General features: G+C 41.8%; 1 protein-coding gene across 5 annotated transcripts in view; it reads left to right on the top strand.

Moving 5' to 3' along the window:
* ZNF592 (zinc finger protein 592) overlaps positions 1-21,350 on the top strand; it is a 97,488-nt gene that overhangs the window by 44,418 nt on the left and 31,720 nt on the right. For 3 of the 5 annotated variants that reach the window (XR_006274872.1, XM_043494257.1, XM_043494256.1), the window contains exon 3: positions 13,882-14,073. The exons of the other annotated variants lie outside the window; for them this stretch is intronic. Coding sequence is in view for 2 of the 3 variants with exons in the window: in XM_043494257.1 (XP_043350192.1) it covers positions 13,882-14,073 (192 nt within the window). In the remaining variant the exon portion in view is untranslated. The remainder of the gene's footprint in view (positions 1-13,881; positions 14,074-21,350) is intronic. 5 annotated transcript variants of the gene reach the window in all.

Below are 21,350 nucleotides of genomic sequence, written 5' to 3'. Positions count from 1 at the left end.
GAGGTGAGCCTTTAGTGTCTGAATGGCCTCAGTGGCTTCCATCCAATGGATCTTTCTTGGGCTGCTGTTCTTGAGCAGATTGGTGAGAGAGGCTCACATAACTGCTGAGGGGCTAGAGGACCTGGTCCATTCGCTGTTGCAATGTTTCTGGAGCCCCATATAGGCCAAACAGTATGCTCTAAACTTATGTAGGCCATAAGGGTGTCAAAGGCTGATTTTTTTTATTTTTATTTTTGGTTTGTGGGGGGGACTCCAGAGCAGTGGTTCTCATATATTTGATCCGGCCTCCCTCCTTTGTGTCTGTGGTTGTTTAGCCCCTCTCGCCCCCCCAATACGTATACCACCACCCAGCTCTGACGGCAGAAAGCAGAGCAGCGGGTGCTTGCCAGGCACCCAGCTCTAAAGGCACAGCTCCATCAGCAGTAGCTCAGAAGGAAGGGTGGCAATGTGAAAAGTAATATTCCTCAATATCACTTTTCACAGCGGACTTAGTGCCCTATTACCACCCTTACTTCTGCACTGCTGCCGACAGCCAGAGCCCCACCATCTCCAGGTTGGGGGGGAGGGGCGTGGGGAAGGAGAGCCTGAGCCTGGACTCCCTTCCAGTGAGGATGGGGAGGGTGCAGGGGGAGAGCCTGAGCCTGAATGGCAGGGCTCTAGCTGTCCCCTTTGTCCTCGCCTCCCGGGTGTGGATGGCCCTTCGGCCTGAGCCCCACCACCCAGGGCTGACAGCCGCACCTTTTCCTCCTCTCCCCACCCCCAAAAGCACCCAGCTCGCATCTCCCATGACAAATTTCTGTGCCTCCCTTGGGAGGCCCGCCCCATAGTTTGAGAACTGCTGCTCCAGACTGAGTGGGATTTGCCTCACCCAATTGAGCCACAAGGCATGAGGTTTGGGTCAAATTTTGACAGCATTGGTTGACTTTTACAAAGCGAGTGCAGAAATCAGGTGGTCCCATCCGGCTTAGGGACCAACACGATTGGACTCTTCTAGTTGCTGTGGGATTCTTCAAATACCTCAGGGTCCAGCATAGATTGGTGTTCTTGCTTCATAATTTCTCCCATCTTCTGTGGAAGATGCCATAGGGTCTCTCTGGCACAGTGTCCAGGCTCAATTTGTATGTGGTGGGAGGTGAGGTGGGTTCATCCTGGCCAGGTAGAGAAAATAGAGAATGTGGCTATCAGTTGTTGAGTTTCTGTTGTGCAATGTGAGATTGTCTCCAATACAGACTGCTCTGGAGCCTAAGATGCTGGATATCTGTATGTCCTAACTGGGTCCAGAGGGTAGGGAGCTATAGATAGGCCCTCCTGGGCTTTCTGTGGCCTTAAAAGATTGACATGATAAATTGGTTTTTTCTTTTGTCAGGCTAATTTCATAATTTACCGGCCCTACTTAGTGAATTATTTTGGAAGGGCCCAGCCAATGGGCCAAGAGTTTTGATTCCAAACTAGGGAGTAACAAGTATCTGATCCCCGGGTTTGAACACTCCCAGGCAGGCCCCTTTGTTGTAAGCAGTCTCTTGAACACTCTGGGCATTCAGATGATTTTCCCTTGCAAAGGTGCCTAAGGTTTTTAGCTTCTCGCAGTGGGTGAGAACGACCGTACATCCAATCCTAAATCGAACTTTGCACCGCTTGATGATCTGTACCTTATTCTCTGATAACCAGAAACTTATACGCTTAAACTCTGTACCATTTTTTTTATTTTAACATCATCTTAATAAAATTATTAAATGGGTTCAGCCCAGGGAGCTTGCTCCTCCCACATTTTCTATACTAAATCCAGCATCCCCCAAGGCTGCCTCCCATACAGCAATTCAAGTGGGGAAAAGTCCATAGACGACTGCAGCACCTCACACACCATAAACAGGAGGGGGGAGCAGTAACTGGTCACAGTCATGGGGGTCTGTGGAAACAAGCTTCTTTAATGTGTTTTGAAGCACTCTACTAACCCAGCTCTTGGGAATGGTAGATGGCAATTCAGAGAGACTTTTATAATATGAACATCTCCTCTAGTATGTGTGACATAAAGCTGGTTCCCTAGCAGGCATTGTAGGTAGGTAATGTCCCAGGGAGCTCCTGGAGTCAGTACCAAAGAATCCCTTACAGGGGTTTGGCCACACCCTAAGTCAGTGGGCCATCACTTCCATGCTGTTTACTTGAATAGGGATAGTCAACTTAAGTGGCCTTGGTTAGTGTGTTCAGGCCTTTGCAGTCCAGATTTTCCCATAATCAGATTCTGTGAATGGATGGTCCTCATACCTGTGCCCAGATTGGCCACAGGAACACAGGCATTATGACCCTGGTGGCTGGTATTGGGACCTGTCCCTAGATAGACCGTTCTGTGTATGCCATTTCCATTCCAGCTGCCAGGGGTTGCCCTTATTAGGTCATAGCTTGAGAATCCTAGAACCAGCCTGGGCTGCGGCAGCTCCTGCTCTGAGGTAGGTTTGACCACCATGATTTTCCAGGCAAGGGGCTCTAGGCAAGTTTTCAGTCCCCTAGAGGTGACCCCTGGGCTCCAGGGAGTCTATTCCTGGATGTTACGCAGCTGCCATCTGTTCAAAAGTTTCAAGAAAGGGGTCTGGATCATCTTTAGGCTCCATCTCTGAGAGTCTGACTGGCACTGTAGGCATTGCTGGACTTGTGCCATAGTGAAGGACACAGCTGTTGTGGGAGGTTACAGTAGGGTCATGACCTGTTGCACTAAGTGTTGCCGTTGAGCAGCTAAATTTCAGATCAGTTGCTGGTGGCCATCAGCTGTAGGAGCTGCTGTTGCGTGTTCTGCTCCACCATATATTTCAGCAGTTGCTCCATGTCTATGCTGCCATGGTGCTCCTTCCTGAGGGTGTGTATGCGTGTGTGTAAAGTTCTGACCTGTTCCCTTCAGCGGGGGGCTAGATGTATGCCCACATTCACGACCAAATTGCATCTGTGGCATCTTCTTGTGGCCCATTAGGGCACAACTCTCCCAACCTCTCTGAGGTCCAAGGTAGTGGTGCTTTGGCCCTCTGGCCAAGGAACACTTCAGTCCTATCCCTTGTGGGGTGCTACTGTCTGAAAGGAAATCAGGAACAACCTCCCACACCCCACATACAAATTAACTGACAGCGGGGTCATCCAATGAATTCTTGGTGGAACCCACCCTTCTGTTCAGAGCTTGCCTTCTCCCTGTCCCATATTTTAGCTAAAGCCCCCAGAATCTGGTCATCCCTTCTAGCAGGGTCGTAGCCAGCTGGTGAGCCAGCTCAGTCTCTGGTCCCATCCAGCTGGTAATTCAGCTCAGTTTGTGTGCTGCAGCTAATCTTCAGTCACATCAGGAGCAGCAAAGCTCTGCTTTCCTTCCTGGGCTGGGCTAGATCTCCTTTTAATTCCCCTCTTGATGCCTAATATTTGCTGCAGGTGTAGTGAAGTGTGGCTGATTGGGCCCACAGATTCTCGTTAACCCTTGTTGCCAGTGCCTAAAGAGAAGTGGAAAAGGTTTGAAAATCTGACCAGAGAGCTGGGAATGGCAACAGGGGATGGATCACTTGATGATTACCTGTTCAGTTCATTCTCTCTGAGACACCTGGTATTGGCCACTGTCGGATGACAGGATACTGGGCTAGAGGGACCTTTGGTCTGACCCAGTGTGGCCATTCTTATGTTCTTTTGAGAGGTTTAAAAGATTTGGCTAAGAAGCTCTCTTGACTGGTAATGTTAATCTTTAATAAAGCTGGGAAAACTGGGGAAGTTTCAGAAGATTGGAAAAAGTCAGTATTGTGCCAGTATTTAAAAAGAGTAATTGTAACTCAGCTTGACACTGATCTCAGGCAAAATAATTAAATGTCTAATACAGGACCCTATTGGAAGAACCGAAAACAGAGATATCATCAATACCAACCATTATGTTTTCATGGAAAATATGCCAGAGTAATATCATGATGTGAAATCTAGTTGATCTGTCTGTCTTAGGTACTTGTATGTCCCCTGTTACTATAGTATGAGAGTGCCTCCCAATCTTTAATGGATTTTATCCTCACAACACCCCTCTGAAGTAGGGAAACATTATTTCCAGTTTACAGGTGAGGATCTGAGATGGAGAGAGATTAAATGACTTGCCCAAGATCACACAGGAAGCCTGTTCCAGGAGTCTCAGGACAGTGCCTATGCACTAGACTGTTTTTCTTCCCTATTATCACAGGTAGCTAGTCCTTTTGAGTAGACTAAGTCCAGAGCAGGTGTGTCCACCTGAGCCAATTAAAGGGGGAAGAGCTACACCTGGAGCTATAGAGATCTGTCAGAGGGCAGAGGCACGCAGGAGCAGCAGTAGAGAAAAAAGCATTGTTTTTTTGGGGGGGAGAAATGGAGGATTTTCTGACCCCCAAATGAAGTCACCCTGGAAACTAAAGAAAAGTCTATTAGAGATAGGGAATGGATGCAAGGGAGAGGTGAGAATAAAAAAGTAGAGGTGTAATCAGATGATATCAGTAAAAAAAGCAAAGCTGAGGAAGGAAATATATTAGAATGTTACAATTGTGAGATTCTAAACCCGTCCACACCCACTTCCCCCTTTAAAAATTAGGTGGCATTAATCCTGTGAAAGTAGCTGACTGGATTTAAAAAAAATCAGAGGGGATATAGTAAGAGCCAGGAAATTGCAAGATGGGGCTCTTTATAATTGAGTGTAAAACAAGGAGCAGATTGATAAACTGCTAAAAAGTAAAACTTCAATAAAAGTTAAGACAGTTGCCAGCTTCCAAAGTATTTGACTGAAAAAAAGAGGGCAATATCAGAGGTACCATTGGAGCTGATTAATGCTGAGAGAACACAAAGCATACGTGAAGATACAGTATTAGTAAGTGGCTGATTAGTAAAAGGAGGAGGAAATAAGCCATATAGCAACTGTACGGATTACATGTAAGTAAGGACTTTATCTAAAAAAGTAATATTAGGGTATCAGATATTTAGAACCAAGTGATATATCCCTCTCCTCTAAGGTGTTCTAAGTGCCAGTGGTATGGGCATATAGCATGTTTGTAAAGGGAAAATGAGATGCAGCAAATGTGGGGGTGAACACTCGTATGAAAATTGTATAGAAGGGACCCAGGTCAAGTGTTGTAACTGCAGTGGGAGTCACAGTCCAGTATACAGAGAATTTATTGTGGCAAGACAAACTAAAGACATACAGAAGACAAAAATCATTAATAACCTGTCTTATGCGGAAACTATAAGGAGACTCTCAAAACCTCAGGCGGAAATGGAAGAGAAAAGCAACACAGGAAAAGGGGAATTGCAAATACAGCTTTCTTCTATTAAAAAAAAATATGAGAAACACTGCACAAGGAATAGGTGATAATTAGTAGTAAAAAGAAGAGTGTTATTGCATTTATGACAGAAGTTATAAATTGCACATCAAACAGAAAAAAATCTGAAAAAATGATAGCAAGGGCAGTGGAAAAATACTTGTATGCTAGCAATCTTGAATGAGGGTAATGGAGAAATATGATACACATGGGAACTAAAATCTTTTATTGGAATGCACACAGTTTGAGAGCACATGGTCAAGAACTAAAAGAAAATATACTGGAAATGAGAACTAAACCAGATGTATATATATCCATGAAACATGGTTGGTTGAAAATCTTGGTTTTGAAATTCCAGGGTATATTGCCTGTAGGGAAGACCAAAAACTGGGTGGATGAAGAGGTGTTTGTATTTTCCTAAGGGAAACATTAAACTACATAGAAGTAGAGAATGAAGAAGTATGTCTTGAGTATAATGCTGTTGAAATTCCAATGCAAAAGAGAAATATTTCTTTAAGAATTTATAATCTCTATAACTTGTGGGAAATTAGAAAGCTCAGAATTACAAAAAATAGTGAAGAACACTGAAAGACCATTTTTATATGTGGTGACTTTAACAGCCATAAGAAGTTGTGGGAAAGAAGAACAACATGCCTAGAAAGGTTCATAGGTGGTGGTAATCTAGTGGTTTAAATGATGGCACCCCAACTGTAGTGGATGGTAGGTTTTCTTGTTGAGATGTGGGAATTATAATGGCAGATATTGCGAGAAAATGCATCTGGGAAATATATAAGGAAGAAGGACTGGGGAGAAATCATTTCCTTATACTGTACTTACTACATTTCAAGGGCAAGGTAAGGTTGAAGTTAATGGAAGATTATCCACCTGGAATTTTAAGAAAGCTAACTGGGACCGGTTTACAAGTAATTGTGCTGAATTTGTGAATGAACACTGTGTAAGTGATGACATAGAGAATTTCAGCAACAACATACTCGAGGATAATAGCTGCAATTTTTGTAGCTATACTAAGCTATTGAAGTACCCCAAAATTAAAAACTCACTTCCGTGGTGGAATGAGGAATGCAAAATGGTAGTTAAAGAAAGGAACAAAGCCTATAAGAAAATGAAAAATACAATGAATAGTGAAGATTTAATGAAATATAAAAGTAGTAAGGCAATAGCACAAAGAGTTATGAAAAAACAAGGAAAGAGTTGGAAGAAGTCTTGTGGGAGGTTAAATAAAGATACCCAAACATCAGAAATATACAGACAAATTAGAAGAATGCATGGAATTCAGAATAAGAGTAGTTACATGTCAGGTCTTATTGGGATTGACAAAATAGTTAAGTTCTGATAACGAGAAAGCAGAAACTTTCTGAGAGGTGAGTAATGTTGAAAATCAAAGTGCAGTTTTTCACCAGATTAAAAGACAATTCGTTGAAGAGGGGCATGAACTATTATGTAGTTTGTGACAACATGAAGATACTGTATTGAATTAAAGGTTTTATATGTGAGAACTTGAGAAAGGTATTGATATAACCAAAAATACTTCCCCAAGTAAAGATAATATATGTAATATAATGTTTAGATATCTTCCTGACAGCAGTTTGATGGTTCTTTTGGAATTATATTATAATGCATGGAAACAAGGAATGATACTGGTAGGGTGGAAACATGAAATTCCATTAATTCCCGTAAGAAAATCAGACAAACCATCTGCAAAAGTGAATACCTATAGACCAATTGCCGTTATGCCCTGTCTCAGTAAAATTATAGAGAGAATTGTGAATGAAAGATTGTTTGCCTATTTGGAAAACAATGGCATATGGTGCAGTATGGTTTTAGGAGAGAAAGAGGAACCATCAACCATATAGTTAAATTGGAAATGAAATTCAAAAAAGTATGAGAAACAAAGGTTTCATGATCGCTGTCCTAGATATTGGAGAAGCGTATAATGTATTGTGGAAGGAAAGCATATTGTACAAAGAAGATACAATACTGATAAGCAGAAGAACAATGGGTGGATTAGAGAATTTTTGAGTAAATGGATTGTGTAGGTCAGAGTTGGGAATGTTATGCCCAATAAATATAATATAATAAAAATGGTACACTTCAGGGAAGTGTCATCAGCCCTACATTATTTAATATTCTATTATTATGCATGTGAAATGAATATGTGCTGGTGTAGGTGTCACTGTTTGCATATGATTGTGCTCTGTGGGTTAAGAGCAGGTATCTGAAAGGAGAATCAACAAAGCATTACAAGAGACTTCAGGCTGGGGAAATGCATGGGGTTTCAAGTTGTCCATTGCTAAATCATAGGATTAATCGTTACAAAAAGGAAAGCTACAAAGGAGAGTAAACTGTGTCTGTATGGAAAACAATTATATATAGTTAAGACTTAAATCCATAGGGGTAATATTTGATATTTAATTACTTTGGAGAGATCATACAGCAGGGTGGAATTGTAGCTGTAAAATTAATCTGAAAAGTTTTTTCAAAATAAATCACTTTAAAAATGTATAGTGTGTACCTTCTAAAAATGAAAACTACATCTATCTCTGAGTTGTAAAGATTATGTATTAAGGTTATAACCAACAAGAAGGCACTTCTATGTAGAAATCCATAAGGAAGACTCAATTTAATCACGGATTTCTACATAAAAGTGCCTTCTTGTTGGTTGTTATAACCTTAATGCATATTCTTCACAACTCATAGATAGATGTAGTTTTCATTTTTAGAAGGTACACACTATACATTTTTAAAGTGACTAATTTTGAAAACTTTTCAGATTAGTTTTACAGCTGTCAGAAAATGAATGATTGTTTTGTTTATTTCATTTACCAAAGATAACTGAAGCAGATAGTTTACCTCCCAATGATTTCATAAATATCTCCAATTCAACAGGTTACTCATTAATATTTGGAGGATTTTCTTGCCATGCTGTATTAGGAGGAGAACATCACCAGACAGACATTTTAAATTGTTTTATTTAACTAAAACAACAACGTTCTGTATTCTGGATTTTTTTCTTCAACAGCAAACATAATATTTTAACAAAACAAGCACATGATTTTTTTAGTTAAACATTCAAGTTTTTTAAAATCAGGTTTGTTTTTCTTAAAATTCTTTAACTAAAATACTTAAATGAATTATTTTTTAAAAAAACAAAAATTGAATAGACTACGTCAGCCAGGTCAACATAAGAAACTTAAAATATTGGCTTCTGCAGCTAACTCAGTCGACTTTGCCTTTGTTTTCCTGTTTGTTCATAATCTGGAAAAGAAAAACAAACTTTCCTGCTTTTTCAGGTCCCAAACGATTTCTCAATTTGGAATGAATTCTTCCTAAGGAAGAAAATATTCTTTCTACGCCGGCAGAAGAAGCTACTGCTGTTAAAAGTGAAATTATCACTTCAACAGTCTCTGAATCCAAGTGCTTAAGTGACTTCCACCAGTTCACTGGTGTGACTTTCTTTAAAACATCAGCAAACATGTATTTCTTGAATGGTTCTTATTCCCAAACTGGGTCTTTTACAGCCTGCTGCCATTATAGATTTTCCCTTCTAGTGAGAGAATGGTATGGTAGATCTGAAATCAATGAAGGCTACTCTCAGAAAGACCTCAAGACTTCTGGAATATGCTGCTCAAACAGTTTCACTTTTGTTTCTCCTGCCTGTCCCTCCCTTCTCGCATTTATCTCCAGATTTCTTCTCCTTGTCCAGATCTATTCCGCCCCCAACAATCTTCTAGCCATTGAACTTTCTGAAACTTTGCACTTTTAGAGAGAGGTAAGGGATTGACTCTGTGTACACAAATTTGCAGAGGGACAATAGGGTTGAGATCTTATTTCTCACCTCTGTATTAGTTTTTGTTTTATTTATTTAAAACATTTTTGCTGTTATCGCTGGAGACACAAATCCACAGTTTGAGAACTGCAAAGCTAAGCATCTCTGATGGTATCTTCTAGACTGAGCCCTTTTGGGTATATAGAAAGATTAACCTAAATAATCTATACAGAAATCCCTGGAACCCAATAAAATTGGGTCCCTAATTCATGAACTATTGGAACTCATTTACAAAACTTTTCTTGAACATTACATGAATATATTGTTTCATGCTATAGAATTAGAATTTATAATCCCTATTCCATGATGAGATATCTTTGAGCTATAATGTATCTTTATCTTTAGATAGGTTTTTTCCTCAAAAAAACATTTTATCCAAAAAATGATTGTTTTTTAATCATTGATTTTTATCCACACTGTCATACAGACTATGTTAAAGATAAATGCAAAGGAAGGATCAACCTGCTTTAAAAGTATTTCTGGGACTAATTGGGGGCTAATAGGAAAGCACTGCTGGTGGTATACAGAGAGAGCCTTAATCAGACCAGTTATCAACTATGGCTGGCAAGCTTTTGGGTCAGCACCAAAGTCAAACTTACAAAATTAGATTTAGTATCTGCACAGGCACTAAAAGTCATGTGAGGTGCCTTTATTACACCACCCATAGGCGCGCTACACAGAGCTGCTAGTGAAATGCCAGTAACACTACGATTGAAACTAGTGGACCTAACTTCCTGGGCCAAAGTAATTGCAGTGATGAAAGTACCACCCAAATTTGAGGACTGTTGAAAATTCAATAAGCACACAGTGTTAGAACTCCACATGCCATTCGAGTTAAAACGTGGATGCATGAGTTGAAAGACAAGGAAAAGCTAAATGAACTCAAAACTTTTAGTCATGGGAAAATTAATTATGGATGAAAGCACAGGTCCAAATATAGATTGAGTTATTTTATAAACTTAAGAGTAGAGAAAAAGTAGACTATAGATATAAAAAATGAAGTGTTCCGATATATAGAGAAAAAGTGGAGTTGTTTTTGAAAATATATATAGGTAAGTCCAAAAAAGAAAAAAAAAATAGGAAGAGTAGGGACAGCATATTGTATACCAAAATTTGGAATTAGTGCATGTAAAAGAATATCCAATTTTGTAGCTGTCATGACAGCCAAACTAGTAGCAATAATGCTAGTGTTAAACTGCAGCGAAGGTCATTTTTTCAGACTCAATCAGATCATGTGGCAATGAAAAGGGTGCATCTATAAGTAGAAGTGATTTAATCAATGAAATTATATTTCTAATAAGTTAGTACAGATGGATACATGTAGCATTAGCTTGGATCCCAGCATATATCAGGATAATGGAAAAAATTGGCTAAAAAAGCAGCTAAAAGTGCTGTAAAAAGTAGCGAGATTGAAAAAGAAATGCTGTTGAGTAAAGAGGAATTCAAAAGCCTAGTACACAAAACTTAAAAGAGAAATGGCAAAAAATTAGATCAACGAAAAATTAGGAAGACTGTTTTTTGAATTGTGCTCTACTAGAGTTGAAGATGATATGCTTTGGGGCCCGGATAGGAAAAATTAAGTGATTTTTTTTTTTTTAGAATACTCATTGGCCATTGTGATTTTAATGAAAATTTTAATCAAATCAGTAAACACAAAGATAGACTATGTGCATGCTGTCTGGTAGAAGAAACAATTGATTACCTGTTATGGGTATGTAAGGGCTTTGAGAAAGAAAGGGAAAAGCTGTTTGAGGAATTTAAATGGTGTAAGGTAACAAATGTTACAATGTTATTTAGTAAAAATATTGGGGGAAAGTGTAGTATTAGAAAGGTGTTGTTGGATTGCCTGAAAGACACAGGGCAGAACGAGAGAATATAAAATGCTAAATATTTAGGGATTATAGTTGGTGGCAGCTATAGATGATGCAGTCAAGTCTGCTTTGCCATGGGGGGGAAAAAAAGAGGAGTGATTGGGCAGGCTGTGCCTGGGGATTGGAACTACAGAGGAGTGGCACTAACTCCCATGGTGGGTGCCTGGAACAAGGGAAGAAGCCCTGGGGCTGGCATTCCAGAAGGGGAAGAGAGCTGGCTGAGAGCAGAACTGGCTGAATGAGAACTGGCAAAACAAGATCAGATGGCTGGAGTTTGAAGTTAGACAAATTCAGACTGGAAATAAGACACACCTTTTTAACCGTGGGTTTATCTACACTAGGCTTTTTAATTCAAATTGATTGATTGCCAGTTAACTAAAGGTAGATAATAGCTCAGACATAGGTGAGAGATTTTTCACAGGAGTGGATGGGTGAGATTCTGTGGCCTGCTTTGTGCAGGAAGTCGGACTAGATGATCATAATGGTCTCTTCTGACCTTAGTATCTATGAATCTTTAAAGGCTAGTGTGAACATTCACCAAATATTTGTTCTAGGATATAAACATTTGTTCTTTGCCCCATGCCTTGTCTCCACATAAATTGTAGCACTTCAAATTGATATGATCCCCCTAGTGTAGATGCAGTTATACCAGTATAAAAGTGCTTATTCCCATATGGGAAGGGGATTAATTTATACAAGCATGAGACACCTTTATCCTGATAAAACTGTGTTCAGACTAAATGGTGTACAAGTATTTCAATCAAAAAGTCACCCCCCCCCCCAACCAAAATAGTTATAATAAGCTGCATGCATTTTCTAAGGTAACAAACTAATGTCTGAGGAGTGTCAAAACTGTCTTTTACAAGCAGCTGGCAATCCATTAACTCAGTAAAAAGTCTAGTGTGGACAATGTGGTGTATAGTAACTCATTGGAAGAACTTAAATTTTTGATAAATTCTTTTTCACTTGAAGTCTTTAAATCAAGATTGGTTGTCTTTCTAAAAGATATACTAGAGCTCAAGCATAAATTCTTGTTGGGCTTGATGCTGGAATTAGGTAAAATTCTATGACCTGTGTTGTGCAGGAGATCAGATTAGATGATTATGATTGGCCCTTTTGGTGTTAGGATCTATAAGTGTAACTCTATAAAGGGATATGTAACGCAACTGAAGAGCGGCAGGTTTAAAAAAGTATTTTTACAAGTTTTAACAGAACACGCAATTAGCCTGTGAAACTCACTGCCATACGTTGAGCTTAAAAAATGGACTAGACATTTATATAGATAATGAGAGCACTCAAAGTTACAATAATAATAAAACAAATGAACAAAAACAAAATTAGGGCATAAGCCAACTTCTGACCGAAGCTTTGAGGAATCGTTGGGGGAAGTTACTGCATCATTGACAACTTAAGGGGTTTTTTCCACCTTCCTCTGAAGCATCTGGTACCAGACGCTGTCAGAGACAGGATACCATCTCTCCATAACTAAGCACATAGATTTGGCATATTTATTCTGAGAAGTATTGTGACCATGTGGATGAGATTTAGTGCAGGTTTATTACAGACATGCATTTTGTTCCAAACCTCTGACAAAAATCATCTGGTGGAACCTCTCAGGCCATTTTGGTCTCATTGACTCCCAGCCCAGTGCACTCTCCGATAGGCCAAAGGCTATTTTCGTTGATGAGCAGGAACAGTTTACATGTTGATATGTAAATGTAAAAGGGACGGCCAGGCCAGTTCAGCTGGAACATTCAAAATATTAAGGGAGCAGTGCTGAGCAAGTTCTGCTGTACATATGCAAATAGTGAGTTTCGTCTTAATCCTGCAACGTGCAGAGTGCTCTGGCACTGATCCAACAAAGCACATAGCACATGCTTAACTTTAAGCACATGAATAGTCCATTCAGTGGGTCCAATCTTGTGCTTAAAATTGTTTTATTGGATCAGAGCCAAAGTACTCTGCATGTTGCTGAAATCCTAGGGACTATCCACTTGCCCACTGCAAATTCCATTATCACATTATGGAGGTTCTGCAGTTGGGGGTGGTGATGGGGAAGGCGGTCAGTTTCTTTTAACATTTTTGAAAACAGCTGCACCATTTTTTCCTCAAACTTTCCTAACCAATCTAATCTGAGTCCAAGACTAAACGTAGTAAATTTCAGCCCTAACCGTTAGTTTCTCACAGTTATGAGCAACTGAAAACAAGGGTCATTTAATGGCAAATGTTAGGCCTTAACTATCAGCGCTATTAATTCCATTAGCTAAAACTACATAAGAGTATTTTAAGGGTGCATGGTTAAGGCCTCAAAAATCAGAATATGATAGAACAATTTTATCTCTACCTCCTTGTGCCATGTGAGACCGTATTTAATTACATAAGTTCATGCTATTTTTCAACTATGATAATATTAAAGTTGTTTACAACTTTACATATGCATGTGCAGCATCTTGTAATGTTCTTTCATTCTGTTAAGTTTACATTAATTTCATTATTGTAATGATCTAATATCTCTTTCTGAGTTAAACTTTTATATGATACATTGTCTGTTGTCTACTGTATGTATTTAATTATTTTGTCACTAACCCCATACTATATATATGTGTGATGCTGGCACGCCAGGTGCCAGCTTATGCCAAGGCCCTTAGGCCTCACTGAACACTGACAAATGAATGCAGAGCTGGAAACCAGTCTGACTCACCTGTGTGTTAGCATTCTTAAAATAAGACTGTGTTTAAACTTTTATGAAATGCTTCTAAATTGCTGCATGCATTAATCTCACTTATAAATCTGTATCCTAAGTCATAAGGTAATATTTAAGTGTTTGCTTTGTAACTATAAAAGTATTTGCTCTAAAACTGTAAACCCTCACTGTCAGGAGAAAAGCACTATCAAGTGTGAAATACGAGTTTACCATGAGAGGGTTCATCTCCTACCCAACAAAAGAAGGCCTATTGATATCAGACAAGCCGTGGTGGAATTTCTGTGGATGAAAGACTTTGTTTACTTCCCCCCGCACCCAGGAAGTGGAGTCATGCACAAACCCTCATCCCATCAGCTTGAGCTCTGGGTGAGAGGGATAAAAATCCCTGTCAAGAAAAATGGTTTTCTATGCTGCTTGAAATTCAGAGAGAGCAATATTTCTAAGCATAAGCAAGGGATCCCCAAGCTGCTTAGTTTGAGTTAGCCCTAAAGGACACACAAAGCTTGCATATTACAGCAGCATCCATTTCCTTTTGAAACCTAAGATTGTAACTCGTGTGTGTGTGTATTTACCTGCTTTAACCCTGCAATTAACTCTTTTTCCTAGTTAATAAATCTTTAGTTTATTACAGGTTTGACTGCAAGTGTTATCCTTGGAGAAAGATCTCAAGGTACAATTTACCTTTGAGACTAGGCATAGTGTAACCTGAATATTGTTGAGACTTTTGGTGTAAGGGACCAGCTATCGCAAAGGCAGGCTTGCCTGGGTGACAAGATAGACCACAGCGCCCAAGGGGACTGTCTCCATGTTAAAGCTGTTATAGTGCTTGAGGCATTCATGCTTTATACGTGGTTGGTGAAATCTAATTATAGAACATACAACCAGTTTGGGGTTTTTGCCCTGTTCCTTGACAGTCTACCCTGAGGTTGGCACTCATGCTTGTGAGCTACTCCAGAGAGCTTGGCATATAGTACAGCCTTCCTTCGGTGCAGTTCAAGAGGTGAGGCAGCTAATTATGACACTAACATAGCTATCAATTTAGGTGGACTGTATATACCAGTTCATTTTCACTATTGCTATAGTTTATACTTAGTCTGAAATATGGTAGGTAAATGTGGCTTACTGTATACTTTTCACATAAATCACTTTCAAGGACTCTGGCATACGCACAGCATAGTGCACACTGCTAATGTACCCATATGTATTTAAGAGTATGTCTACACTACGAAATTAGGTCAAATTTTAGAAGTTGATTTTTTAGAAATAGATTTTATACAGTTAATTGTGTGTGTCCCCACTTAAGACCATTAAGGCGGCAGAGTGCATCCACAATACCGAGGCTAGTGTTGTCTTCTGGAGCATTGCACTGTGGCTAGCTATCCCACAATTCCCGCAGTCTCTGCCGCCCATTGGAATTCTGGGTTGAGATCCCAATGCCTGATGGGGTAAAAACATTGTCGTGGGTGGGTCTGGGTACATGTTGTCAGTGTCCTGTTTCCTTCCCCCCCCCCCCCCGCCCCCGTGAAAGCAATGGCAGACAATTGTTTTGTGCCTTTTTTCCTGGGTTACCCATGCAGACGCCATACCACGGCAAGCATGGAGCCTGCTCAGCTCACTATCACTGTACGTGTCCTGGGTGCTGGCAGATGCGGTACTGCATTGCTATACAGCAGCAGCTCATTGCTTTGTGGCAGCAGATGGTGCAGTACGACTGGTAGCCGCCATCGTCGTCTCCTGGATGCTCTTGGCCGTCCTCGGTGAGGTCAGTCAGGGGCGCTTGGGCAGACATGGGTGCTCCTGGCAGACTTCGGTCAGGTCTGTCAGCGGCGCCTGAACATAAATGGGAGTGAATCCAGGTCATTCTCTTAAGTTTCATCTCATGGAGATTCAGTCTGCCTGGAAACGATGACAGCTATAGTTGTTCTGCACCATCTGCTGGCGAGCACCCAGGAGACGACGATGGCTAGCAGTCATACTGCACCGTCTGCTGCCAGCCTACCCCTTCCTCCCTCCTTCTATGAAAGCAACGACCAACAATAGTTTTGCACCTTTTTCCTTGTGGGCGCCATATTGCTGTTGGCATCATCATCCACCCACTACTTCCGCTGCCACTCTGCTCTCCTACAGACGCCATACCACAGCAAGCACGGAGCCCGCTCCGATCACCGCGGCAGTTATGAGCATTGTAAACACCACATGCGTTATCCAGCAGTATATGCAGAACCAGAACCTGCAAAAGCAGGCAAGGAGACGACGGCAGCGCAGTGACAAGAGTGATGAGGACATGGACACAGATTTCTCTCAAAGTACAGACCCTGGCAATTGGACATCATGGTGGTAATGGGGCAGGTTCATGCCATGGAACAGCAGTTCTGGGCCCGGTAAACAAGCACAGACTGGTGGGACCACTTAGTGTTGCAGCTCTGGGACGATTCCCAGTGGCTGCGAAACTTTTGCATGCGTTAGGGCACTTTCATGGAACTTTGTGACTTGCTTTCCCCTGCCCTGAAGCGCAAGAATACCAAGATGAGAGCAGCCCTCACAGTTCACAAGCGAGTGGCAATAGCCCTGTGGAAGCTTGCAACACCAGACAGCTACCAGTCAGTCGGGAATCAATTTGGAGTGGGCAAATCTACTGTGGGGCTGCTGTGATGTAAGTAGCCAACGCAATCACTAAGCTGCTGCTATCAAGGGTAGTGACTTTGGGAAATGTGCAGGTCATAGTGGATGGCTTTGCTGTAATGGGATTCCTTAATTGTGGTGGGCAATGGACCGAACCCATATCCCTATCTTGGCACCGGATCGCCAAGACAGTGAGTACATAAACCGCAAGGGGTACTTTTCAATGGTGCTACAAGCACTGGTGGATCACAAGGGACGTTTCACCATTATCAACATGGGATGGCTGGGAAAGGTACATGATGCTTGCATCTTCAGGAACTCTGGTCTGCAGCAAGGGACTTCCTTCCCAGACCAGAAAATAACTGTTGGGGATGTTGAAATGCCTATAGTTATCCTTGGGGATCCAGCCTACCCCTTGCTCTCATGGCTCATGAAGTCATAAACAGGCAGCCTGAACAGTAGTCAGGAGCTGTTCAACTGTAGGCTGCGCAAGTGCAGAATGGTGGTAGAATGTGCATTTGAAGGTTTAAAAGCGTGCTGGCGCAGTTTACTGACTCGGTTAGACCTCAATGAAAACAAGATTCCCACTGTTATTACTGCTTGCTGTGTGCTCCACAATCTTGTGAGAGCAAGGGGGAGACGTTTATGGTGGGGTGGGAGGTTGAGGCAATCGCCTGGCTGCTGATTATGCGCAGCCAGGCACCAATGTGGTTAGAAGAATACAGGAGGGTGCGGTGCTCATCAGAGAAGCTTTGAAAACCAGTTTCATGACTGGCCAGGCTACGGTGTGACAGTTTTGTTTCTCCTTTATGACAACCTGCCCCCTTGGTTTACTCTACTTCCCTGTAAGCCAGTTGCCCTCCCCTCCCCTCCCCCCTTCGATCACCTCTTGCAGAGGCAATAAAATCATTGTTGTTTCAAATTCATGCATTCGTTATTAAGTCATCTCACAAATAGGGGGATAACTGCCAAGGTAGCCTAGGAGGGGTGGGGGAGGAGGGAAGCACCGGTTGGGGTGGGAAGGACAAAGCCACACTGCACTTTAAAACTTATTGAATGCCAGCTTTCTGTTGCTTGGGCAGTCCTCTGCGGTGGAGTGCTTGGGTGCCTGGAGGTGTCCCCCCCACCGCATTCTTGGGTGTCTGGGTGAGGAGGCTATAGAACTTGGGGACGAGGGCGGTTGGTTACACAGGGGCTGTAGCGGTGGTCTGTTCTCCTGCCTTTCCTGCAGCTCAACCATACGCCGGAGCATATCAGTTTGATCCTCCATTAGCCTCAGCATTGCCTCCTGCCTTCTGTCAGCAAGCTGACACCACCTATCATCTTCAACCCGCCACCTATCCTGCATTCATATTGTGCTTTCCTGGACTCTGACATTGCTTGCCTTCATGCATTCTGCTGGGATCTTTTACTGTGGGAGGACTGCATGAGCTCAGAGAACATTTCATCGCTAGTGCGGGTTTTTTTCACCTTCTAATCTTTGCTAGCCTCTGGGACGGAGATGATTAGTGTGAGCGTTGAAACATTTGCAGCTGCAGGAGGGGAAAAAAGGGAGAGTAGTAGTTAAAAAGACACATTTTAGAGAACAATGGATAGACTCTTTCACGGTGAGCCTTGCTGTTAACATTACATAGCACATGTGCTTTAAGTACAAGGTCGCGTTTTGCCTCTTATATTGAGGGTCTGCCGGTTTCGTGTTAGAGATCACACACACAGGTCTGGGCAACAGAATTCGGCTTGCAGGCAGCCATGGTAAGCCACAGTCTTTTGGCTTCTTTAACCTTCATAACGTGGGAATGGTCTCATACAGCAGCCCCCTTATTTCCCATACCAAGCAGCTGTTGGGTTGATCATTTAAAATGAGTTGGCAATTTAAAAGGAGGGGCTGCGGTTTTTGGGTTACCGTGTAGCACAACCCAACTAAACCCGCCCCCCCCCACACACCCAATTCTCTGGGATGATCGCTTTACCCCTACCCCCACTGCATGGATAACAGCGGGGAATATTTTTTTTCAGCCACAGGCACGCAGCCCAGCAGGAATGGCCACTTCTAAATGTCCCCTTAATAAAATTACCCTATTTCAACCAGGTGACCATGAGGAGTGACCATCCAGAAGAGCTTTATGGAGATGTCCCTGGAGGATTTCCGTTCCATCCCCAGACACATTAACAGACTTTTCCAGTAGCTGTACTGGCCGCGACTACATCCCAAGTCTTCAGGGCAAATTAATTGTTAAACACGCTTGCTTTTAAACCATGTATTATATTTACAAAGGTACACTCACCAGAGGTTCCTTCTCCATCTGGCGGGTCCAGGAGACCACCTTGGGTCGGTTCGGGGGGTACTGGCTCCAGGCCTAGAGTGAGAAACAGTTCCTGGCTCTTGGGGAAAATGGTTTCTCAGCGCACAGCAAGCAAGCGATCTTCAACCTCCTCCTCCTCATCTTCCTCTTCCCCAAAATGTACATCTCTGTTGCGTGATAATCCACTGACGGAGTCAAAGCACAGGGGTGGGGTAGTGGTGGCTGCACCCCCTAGAATGGCATGCAGCTCATCATAGAAGCGGCATGTCTGGGGCTCTGACCCCGAGCAGCCATTTGCCTCTCTGGTTTTTTAGTAGGTTTGCCTGAGCTCCTTAAGTTTCACGCGGCACTGCTGCGGGTCCCTGTTATATCCTCTGTCCTTTGTGCCCTTGGAGATTCTTTCAAATGTTCGGGCATTTTGTCTTTTGGAACGGAGTTCTGATAGCACGGATTCGTCTCCCCATACAGCGATCAGATCCTGTACCTCCCTTCAGTCCATGCTGGATATCTTTTGCAATTATGGGACTCCATCATGGTCAGCTCTGCTGATGAGATCTGCACTCATCTGCAGCTTGCCACGCTAGCCAAACAGGAAATTGAAATTCAAAAGTTCGTGGGTCTTTTCCTGTCTACCTGGCCAGTGCATCTGAGTTGAGAGCGCTGTCCAGAGCGGTCATAATGGAGCACTCTGGGATAGCTCCCGGAGGCCAATACCATCGAATTGCGACCACACTACCCCAAATTCGAACCAGCAAGGTCAATTTCAGTGCTAATCCCCTCGTCAGGGGAGGAGTACAGAAATTCATTTTAAGAGCCCTTTAAGTTGAATAAAATGGCTTTGTCATGTGGACGGGTGCAGGGTTAAATTGATCTAATGCTGCTAAATTCGACCTAAACTCATAGTGTAGATCAGGGCTAAGGATGTAGGAAATAACTATTGTATGTTGTACTGTAGAAATAGCATGTGGTATAAGTACAGATCCATACCCATCCACGAGGAGGCATGGTAAAGGTAGTGTGTGCAGCCTTAACTTGCATTGGACACTGACTTATAACTAGGCTTAGAAGGATTCAATTTTTATTGGTAAATGTTGGTAAAAGTAAATCTCACTTAATCACACAAATCAACAAAGATATTTCCATTGATGATCTTTGTAATTTACAGACTGGCAAAGTAAGAAAAATGCTGCTTGAGACTTTGATTTAACGATATTTACTTATGTATTTTGACATGTACTGTTGATAATTTGTGTTAATGGTCATAAAGCTTTAATTTTTTGAACCTCTGTGTCTACTGTTAAATAAATTTTTCTCTCACCCCTCCACATTTCCCACAACTGTGAAAATTTAAATAGATACAAATTTTAAAAAAGGTTAAAACACATAATTTTGCTCAACTTTGAAAATTTAAATTGGTAAAAATAGAAACAATGCATCAAAATTATCTGTTGAAATTATAAAAAAAAATAAATATTGAATTCTGACAGGCCTACTTATGAGAGTTTCATTGTGCCCTCTTAATGTTATTTAGTGTCACTTTTTTCTTGAATGAGGTTACCAAGGCTTTTGAAAGAAAAAGGTTAGTAAATAAGAATTCCATGATCTGGAGGAGTTTAGCTGGACTCAATCAGAACACTCCCAAGCACGTTATGAGGGGGTCTTTCACCCGTGAAACTTAGGAGCTGGGGAGTATATGCATACAGAGTCACTAAACATAGCAGAGCAGGGCTCTGCACAGCAGATGTCTACCACAGCTGTTCACCTGCTCAGGCATTTCCCTACTGTTCTCCTTGGATTGTCAGCCATCTGTTGGGGGAAGTGAGAGGAGTTGGGGTTGCTGGAGCCTGGGGGCCGGGGTTTTGGAGCCATCGGAGTTGAAACCATGTTCATGTAGAAAATTTACATACCATGTTCATGACACTTTCCCTATAAACCTATACTTCTACAACACACAGTAGTGGCCCTTCCTTCCAGTTTCACGGGCAGGAGTGCTGGGCTCCATAAGATCAGCAGAAACTGAGAAAGGGGCTCCTTCAAAGTGTAGCCAAATTATGTGGGTGTATTCTTACCTTCCTTAGTTTCATACTAAACAAGATTAGCAAGAAAAACCTTGCAAAATGTACAGCATGGGTTGCATGTAAGTTTTGAAGGCTTATAACTTGGTCAAAGTCAAAAGCAGTTTTCCAAGGGACACTCAAATGCCCTTTGTGCACTTCCCTACCAAAGTCCAACATTTTACCGGAGTTACTTTAGCACTAAAGACAGGTTTCAGAATAGCAGCCGTGTTAGTCTGTATTCGCAAAAAGAAAAGGAGTACTTTTGGCACCTTAGAGACTAACAAATTTATTTGAGCATAAGCTTTCGTGAGCTACAGCATCCGATGAAGTGAGCTGTAGCTCACGAAAGCTTATGCTCAAATAAATTTGTTAGTCTCTAAGGTGCCTCAAGTACTCCTTTTCTTTCAGCACTAAAGATGTTTTTAAAAGCAAGGGTTTTTTATAATGGGAAACATTAATTATTTTACTCCCTCTTGCCTCCTACGCAAAAAAATGACTGAAGGGTTTTTGCTGATGTTTTCCAGAACAATTTACTTTGAGGAAGAGACCAAATATAGAAAATTTCAGCTGAATAGGTGAAAGTTTTTAAAATAATAATGAGTGACACAAGACATGGTCCCACTGTAATAGTTTCTAACTTCAGAATTTTTAAGAGTTCATC

The sequence above is a fragment of the Dermochelys coriacea genome, chromosome 10, assembly GCF_009764565.3.
Source record: "Dermochelys coriacea isolate rDerCor1 chromosome 10, rDerCor1.pri.v4, whole genome shotgun sequence".
NCBI classification, from domain to species: domain Eukaryota; kingdom Metazoa; phylum Chordata; order Testudines; family Dermochelyidae; genus Dermochelys; species Dermochelys coriacea.
The sequence above is the reverse complement of the archived record's forward strand: the minus strand, read 5'-3'. Positions and strand labels throughout refer to the sequence as shown.